Source organism: Rhamphochromis sp. 'chilingali' (assembly GCF_963969265.1).
Source record: "Rhamphochromis sp. 'chilingali' genome assembly, chromosome: 8".
Lineage (NCBI taxonomy): Eukaryota > Metazoa > Chordata > Actinopteri > Cichliformes > Cichlidae > Rhamphochromis > Rhamphochromis sp. 'chilingali'.
Genome location: NC_137935.1, coordinates 17,843,310 through 17,851,549, shown reverse-complemented (window position 1 = coordinate 17,851,549; position 8,240 = coordinate 17,843,310). Strand labels below are relative to the sequence as shown.

Sequence of the window (8,240 nt, the reverse complement as noted above, 5' to 3'; positions counted from 1 at the left end):
TAAAGTAAGGTAAAGAAAAATAAAAATAAAAGATATATATATATATATATATATATATATATATATATATATATATATATATATATATATATATATATATATATATATATATAAAGATGTAGATATAGATATAGATATAGATATATTTGTCTTCCGACGGATGGTGGCGCTGTTTCCTTTCTGCCTACCTTTTACTGCGCCTTTACCTGAGACTCTTCCGGGTTGAGGGTTCACAGGGCATGCGGAGGTCGTGTTGTGCTTTTTCTTTCGGCTCATACTTTAGCTAGCAGTGGTTAGTGATGTAATGGCTTTCTTGACTTTGTTCATGAGAAGGCAGCTGCCGCAGGCCGTGTGTCACTACGCCCGGCTGGTGAAGCAGGTCCGGCCGCCGGCCGCCGGTGCCACGCTGCGGAGACTGCACGGCTCAGCCCGGCAGCGGGTCGCGGATAAGGGGCCGTGGGGGAAGAGCCGGGGGCCGGAGCAGCAGCAGTACCAGCTCACAGACCTCGACAAAGCCGACGCTTTGGTGAGTTTAGTCCTAATGATGCAGTAGTTGTGTTACAGCCAGTAGTGAGCTTTGTGTAATTTTAATGGCAGAGCCGCTTTTTCTTTCCTTTTCCCCTTATCTGAAGGAAGTAAGATGGAATTGTTTTGAACGTCGTGAAACTGTAAACAAATGAGGGAGTAAGTTTTGCTAATAGATTTTCTTCTTTTATTTTCAGATGCTGAGAAAGTCCCATGAAACAGGTAACGTTGCTGCTCCACAATACAGGCTGTAGTCCCAATTTTCATCCTAACCCTTGTAGGATTTCTGCAGCATGGAGCAAAATGAACTTTTGTATGTTTCTTCTCTGGTCAGTCAGTGTCGGACTCAAAGTGTAATAAGTTATACTTTTATCACGGGTGTGAATGTCATGGTTGTGTTTGCGTTTGTGTTTGTGTGTGTGTGTGTGTGTGTGTGTGTGTGTGTGTGTGGGTGGTTGGGGGGGCTTTTAATGATTTCTTTGAACTTTTTTTCGAGGGTGGAATGATTGTACAGCACACATCTTTAATTGCTTTGAAAAACAGGTTTGAATTTATTTAGGATTTTCTTTAGAGTCAGAAGCATATGTACAGCCTCAAATAGAGACAGCCAGTGTCTTTTAGTTTGAAAAGACTAAGAACATTTTACTTCTCATTAGTGATCGTGATTTACTGTAACTGGTAGTTTCTTTTTGACAGCACTCATTGGACAGACCAGTATTTAGAACAATGGAAAAGTCCAAGGAAGGCAGTGAAAATCTAAGAAGAAGAATTGTAGATGTGCACAAGTCAGGAAAGTCTCTTGAAGTCATTTCTAAAGAACTGCAGATTCCAGGATCGAACAATTGTCCGTAGGCACAGGTTATTCAGATCTGTCACCACTTTGTCAAACTTTGGATGAAGACCTAAAGAAGACCCTCATCCTCACATGAGAGGCAACTGGTTAAGATGTTTAGGAACAACCCAGGAACCAAAGAGGTTCAGGTCTGCATGAACTAGAAACTGCCAGAAGATACAGAAATAACCACCTTCAAGCTTGACTGAAATTTGGAGCTGCCCACATGGACAAACCAAATGCCTTTTGGGGAAAGGTTTTATAGCCAGGGGCTTCTGGAATGGCCTTCCAGAAGCCCCGACCTCAACTCTACTGAAAATTTGTGGACTACGCTTAAAAGCCAGGTCTGTGCCAGGGCACATACCAATCCTATCAAGAAAAGTGGTAAAATATCCATGAAGAATTATGCAAGAAACCTGCTGGTGGCAAGCAAATGCATCTACTAAGAGACATTTAACCAAATATTTGTGAGTATACATGTATCTACTTGAGTCTATTGGTATAGTTTTGACTCTGTGTGGATATAAAAAAATCCTAAATACATACAATTTGTGCACCCAGTTTTGTTTTGTTTTTTACGTTATTAAAAATGTGTGCGGTAAAATCATTCCACCGCAGAAAAAGAACAGTTCAGAGAAATAAGTAAAAGCCCCAACATTGCAGTGACATTCATGCATATGATGAGTGTATGTACTGCAATGCTTTAAGGTTCATTTGTAGTCATGTTCAGAGATTGAGCATAGCAAAGCAGTTCAGCTGCTGCAGGACGGGGCTCAAACAACACAAAACATCTTCCCGAAATCCAACCTGCATCTACAGTGGCACCTGAAAAATGTCTTGCACGAATAATCTTTAGAAGAGAGTTAAAATATAGGCTGGTAGGTCAGTATATTCTCCAGTATATGGTTAGTATTTAACAGAGATTACATTTAAGTTGAAACAATTAACTGGCAAATCAAAAATGCATGTAATAATTAAAGTGGACATTTCTAATGCTTGCATCTGGCTAATGACAAAAAAAGAAGAACATCTTTAATTTCCTTTTTGTCCCTTTAAGCCAGCTTTTTTTCGTACTTTCGTGCTCTGTGCAGACAGAAAGTTTGGAGGCTGCAGGTGGGTCGAGCTGCTGTGCTCTTCATGCAGAGGTCAGACTAGAAAACTGACTGAGACCAAGCCTTTAGAGCAGTATACACAGGCACAATACAGTGACCTTAATACTTGAAATTTTGGCCGTGTTAAACATGAACCTCCACTGTCACAAGAGACAGTGCACATGGAGCGCAGGTATTTTCAGCTGCTCCCTTATTTCCCAAGAGGTCGCCACAGAGGATGGATCTGCATATTTGATTTGGCACAGATTTTACACCAAATGTTCTTCTTCCTGCAACTTTATCCAGACTAGGAGTACACTAGCTTGTGAATTCCATTGGGGCTTCGTTTGTGTTTGCTCCAAGTTCAAACCCTTCACGTCTTAGGCAAACATGTTTATAACCTTGAAGCCACAACAGCTTACAGGTCTGTGAAAAACTATGTACACTCTCTGATTCAGGAGCTTATAGGAAAACTTGAAGGAATCACCATCTGTGTGACTTTATCAGTCTCTCACATCACTGGAGGAATTTTGGTTTACTCGTCTTTACAGTGTTACTTGAGTAAATTCAAGTTTACAGGCATTCGTTTATGTACAGCTCTCTTTTTCCCAGCACAGGTCCAATCAGGTTGAGGTCTGGCTTTCTTTTTCTGACATTATAGATTTAAAGTTGTATATTTTCTGCTGTGCCTGGGATAATTGTCCTCTCCTTCAGATGTTAGGCGGGTGGGAACATTTAACACGCTAACCGAGGCCTGTAGAGTCTGGCATATGTAGCACTTGGGTTTTTGCATTTGCTCAGAATAAATCTGTTCACTGCTGTAAAGATTATGGCATCGTGTTTACACACGCCTGAACGCTCCACACCAGCAAACTGCCTAAACCTCTGCTTTTAAAGGTGTGCACATATTTGCTGGTGATCAGTTAAGTGCATTTGATTAGCAACACCTGGCTGCTGCTTGCGCTCTTAATTCTCGTGGCGGTAATAAGGATGTGCTCATTTTTTTCTGAGGCCCTGGAAATGCTCTTTTCCACATGAATGTATACAGAGCATGTGACACAGTAAAAGGAAAATGCATAACCGGTCCACTTCTAAGCCTGGTGACATTATGCAGTATGTCAGTTAGGGCTGCCACGATTAGTCGACTAGTCACGATTACGTCGACTATCAAAATCGTCGACGACTGATTTAATAGTCGACGCGTCGTTTGAAGCTTTGTAAGATCACAAAAGATGCAGGAATAAGTAGTAGGATTTAAGAGTGTAATAACGGACTGAAACAGAAGATGGCAGCACTGCATGTACAAGGATGCCAGCTGCCGTTAAACCCCAAAGAAGAAGAAGAAGAAGCTGTGTCCCAGAATTCATAGCGCGGCCCAGCTCAGTTTCCAACGATGGCGGCAGCTAGTTAGTTTTAATGTTACTCTTATTATTCTTTCTGGGTCACAAAATAAACGTTTAACATATTTTCAGGCGAGAATGTAGCTGTGTAAACCTCAAATATCTGCTCAGTTTATCAGGACACCACATATTTTCAAAAGCGCTCCGACGTTTTCAGAGACGTCTGTTACCCACTAGCTCGATAGCTAGGCGGGGGCAAGGCTAACTAGAGCCGGTGAGAACACCGGACTCCTGGCAAATCGTTTTCAAACCCACCGCCGTTTTTCGCTACTCAGGTTAAACATGATATATAAGTCACTTAGATCACTTAAAAATGTTATTGTTTGGCTTTTTTTCAGTATTTTATTTGTTCCTGAGTAAATCTGTTTGGCTGAGATTAAAGTTATAGTTTTTACACAGCTGAATAAACGTCAAGCAGACAACTGATTATCAGAAGTGTGAGATGCTCGAGAATATACTCCGGTGTCCCGTTATATTATAGGTAGCAAGGAGTTTATTAAACTTCACTGAAACAATCTGACAATCATCTTGTCTTTATTTTTAGTTAGCTTAAACACTTAAAGCTTTAAGCTAATGATAGTTATATAAGAGCAGATGCATTATTATTATGCATCTGCTCTTATATACGTAAAACGTATGCTTTAAGCTGTACGTTTTACCTCCAATGGATGCATGATCTGATTAGTTGACTAATCGCAAAAATAATCGGTGACTAGTCGACTATCAAAATAATCGTTTGCCCTAATGTCAGTGCAGTCATGTCCTTGCTTATGAGAATCCACTAAGTTAAAATAATTGTCACTATACAGAGTCTAAATACAACAGTCCTGTAATACACCCGGGCTTCATTAAGTGCTGATTCAGCTTCAGTTTGTGTTCCTTTTAAACTGCATGGCTCTATACTTTATTACGTTTCTGTTATTTTGATTATATCTGCACACAGCAGCTCATTAGCACCCCAAACTACACCCTACAAAATTATCATATAGTTGAATCAGCACCTCTCTGAACAGTTAGAGCATCGTATCCTTCATGGGGTTTGGGTTTACTGCATGTCTGGTGTATGAGACCTCATTAGTTGTCACACTTCCGTTAAGAATTTGGTGTCCTTATTAAATTAGTCTTTGTTTATGCCCCCTGCTCACACACACAGTTTGTTTGCTTTGTCCAGTTTCACCTCATGTCAGGACTCGGTGTGTTTTTTGCAAACTGTGTTTGGTTCCTGCTGTAAGGAAGAGCTGCGAGGACGTCCATCTCTTCTGTCTCCACTGTGGGACAGAACTCAAGTTTAAACCAAGAGTTAAAAGCATTTGTTTCTGAATATTAAGTTATTATAATCTGAGCAAGCCACCATTTTTATCACAAATATGTTGTTTAAACATCATTTTCTTTTTTTAAACATCAGGATCTGGTGTCGTTAAACTGATGCAGATTAAAAGGCAGTAATTAGGCTGTGGTATGCAGCTACAGTAAACAGCATGATTGATTTTGGTTATCTGTAACGTGTCAGTTGTTTATTTCTGCCTTTGATCATTCTGCAGGCTTCCTCTCGTGGTTCAGGAACGGTCTGCTGGCGACCGGGATCGGAGTCATCGCATTCGTCCAAAGCGATGTGGGACGAGAAGCAGGATATGGTACGGGAAAGTTATATGTGCAGAAGAGCTGAAAACCAGACAATTTAAGCCTAAGCCTGTTTGTAAAATACACTTAAAATTTAAATAAAGTAACAAACGTTCCCACGTGTGGGACTAATAAATCTTATCTTATCAAACGGTCGATGCAGCTCTAAATTTAAGATCAAGAGGATTTTTAAACTCTGTTTCTCTCTAGAAGATATTTTTTATCTAAAAATGTAAACATACGTCTGCTGTTTTTGTGAAGTAGAAAACTTTGTAATGGGCACTTGCTGCACTTTTAATATGAATAATTTCACAAGGATTCCTGCAATTGACTTGAAACAGAGTCAAAATCCTTGATATCTAGTTGTAACCAACATCATTACCTGACACGTGAGATGAGGCCCTTAACATTTTATTAAAGAAGACCTTCATGGAATCAATATTAATTGACAGCTGATGGGCATGAATATTTGAAAACTGTCTGAAAACAAAACTTTCGAGCCACAGCAGTAAATCGAAGGAACGCGGTATTATTTATGTCAAAATGAAAGCTGCTGACCTACTTGATGTATTCTCAATGCTAAATCACGGGAACGGTTTGTATAACTTCTGAAATAAGTTTGATGCCAGAAAATCTTCCACTTAATCTTTTATTTTAATCTAAATAATTAAAAGGAAAAGTCGATTCAACCTGCCTCCATGCCAGCTTTAATTACAGTGACTTATGAGGAAATTAATTGGGTTTCTACAATAATACCATGTCAATCTGTTTTTCCTCAGCCTTCTTTATCCTGGGAGGTGCGTGCGTGTCGTTTGGCGGTGCCTCGTATATTGGCAGCCTCTTTGCCTTGCGGAGGATGATGCTGCTGTCTGTGCCAGCACTGCTGTTCCAAGGAGCCGTGGTGGGCAGCGTCGCCCTCTTCTGGCTCTGCGCTGTATCGCTCTACATCGGACGATTAGAGGTGGAGATCATCCACGAGGGAGAGGAGGGAGAGGATGAAGAGGAGTGCCGAGAGTGCCGGGAGAGGCGCGAACACCGGGGTTACCGTGGCCCCCACGACAGTGAGGACAGTGACGGCAAGGGGCAAAACAAGTAGAGGTCTTCCAGGAATGCAGAGTGGAAAGCTGTGCATGTGTGCTGCTCCAATTCAGGGTTTCCCTTATTTGTATGTGTGTGGATTTTGTGTACATGTGCGTGTATAAGCAACCTACATATGCAGGCCGTGTGTGAGTCTGTAGATACGATCTTATTATCTGTTGTTATCAAGATGAATATTAATGTGGGGAAAGACTTTTAAGACCTTTTTGAAAACTGGTCGAAGAAATTTGTGAAACATGCTGGTAATTGGGTAGTTTAACTACCTTCGAAAATAAATCAACATTTTGTAAGTTTTGTTATAACTACATGTAGCCAGAGCTGAGTCTCTTACTTCATCAGTCTGAATTGTTTTCTTTTTCTTTTTACATTCTGCAAAGACTCGCCGAGAACGCCACGTTATTTCTTCAAGTTTACTTTTTGCTGCCCTATATCATTTTAATCCTCATTCACAGCCAACTGTTGTTGGGTGCTGTTTGTCTTATTCAGTATAATTAACTGTGAATGACTACTTGAAGTTTTCTTGAAAGCGTGGAACTAAAACAAGCTGGATGTGATAAACTGCGAGACCTACGAGGAGGACTGCGGAGTGTGTGTTTCAGGTCTGTAATTTTGTTTTGATCAAAAATCTCTGAGAGTTTTTAATTTGTTTTTTTCCAGATTTTTTTTTTTTTCCATTATTATTTTGTTTTCGAAGGGCAATAGCACTTCTGTCGCTTTAGTTTGAAACTTTAGTAACTACAGTTTTAGAAGCAAAGCCTATTTTTCACAGGCCTGTGATTATTTACACACACTCTGTATTGCTGTAGCCATGTTTCTGAGTGAATTCCACACTATAATCACTATGATTGCTTATTTAATGGATGTGAAGGGTTGTTGATCATTAAAGAGTTTGAATGCAGATGTGGAGATGGGGTTCAACATTGTATACTTTTTTTTTTTTAATGCACGACTTCCTGTGCACTCTACTGTATATACAGTAATAAAACAAGAAGAAATCTGTCGAGTTACATCAGTGCGTATCCTTTAATGACCCATCGAATGAGACCTCAGATATGTTTGTTGTTGGTGTTTTTGACCAAACTCTACGGAGAGTTTCATAATAGACGAATTATCTCATAAAATGTGATGAAACTGATCAATTATAAATCCCCCGAAGGGCATGTTCTCAGTGACTTCAGGATTAACAGCTGGGGCCATTTAAAAAAATCACTAATATGGAGAGCACACACATACTGTGAATAAATACTTGCGGACATACATGAGAAGGGGAGATGTGTAAACATCTCTCTCCTGCACCTTAAGAAATCAAAAACCTTCAGCTGAAGCAAATTATCAAACCACATAAATCTCAACGTGTATATTGCTTTTTAATTATTATTTTTTGGTTCATGCAGACAGCGCCCAGTATAATGTATACGTGCTGTCAGAGTTTGTAGTTAAGGCTCCCTGCAGCAGGAGTCAAAAGATGTAAAAACTGTCCGTGCACACATAGACGTCTATTCATGCTGTACATGAATAATTTTTATAACGAGCTGCTCATCGGCGAGCATGTGTGAATATCTGAACTCAAACGGGCAGCATGTGGTTGTGTGTGTGTGTGGGGAGAGTGTTAGTCATGGGGGGGCTTTGTCTGTGATTACTATCTCTGACTGGGTTAGGGCGAAGGTCTGTGAT

General features: G+C 40.2%; 1 protein-coding gene across 1 annotated transcript; it reads left to right on the top strand.

Moving 5' to 3' along the window:
* The first annotated feature begins 212 nt into the window (after nucleotides 1-212).
* Nucleotides 213-7,565, top strand: tmem160 (transmembrane protein 160). Its single transcript, XM_080890003.1, has 4 exons — nucleotides 213-526; nucleotides 723-747; nucleotides 5,390-5,482; nucleotides 6,248-7,565. Exons 1-4 carry the CDS (start codon nucleotides 305-307, stop codon nucleotides 6,562-6,564), a joined length of 657 nt encoding a protein of 218 aa, XP_080746129.1. The 5' UTR covers nucleotides 213-304; the 3' UTR covers nucleotides 6,565-7,565.
* Nucleotides 7,566-8,240: the final 675 nt, after the last annotated feature.

Coding starts and splice junctions, on each gene's coding strand:
- tmem160 (XM_080890003.1), top strand. CDS start 305: ATGGCTTTCTTGACTTTGTTCATGAGAAGGCAGCTGCCGCAGGCCGTG. Junction 527..722: donor TCGACAAAGCCGACGCTTTG/GTGAGTTTAGTC, acceptor TTTTATTTTCAG/ATGCTGAGAAAGTCCCATGA. Junction 5,483..6,247: donor GGGACGAGAAGCAGGATATG/GTACGGGAAAGT, acceptor GTTTTTCCTCAG/CCTTCTTTATCCTGGGAGGT.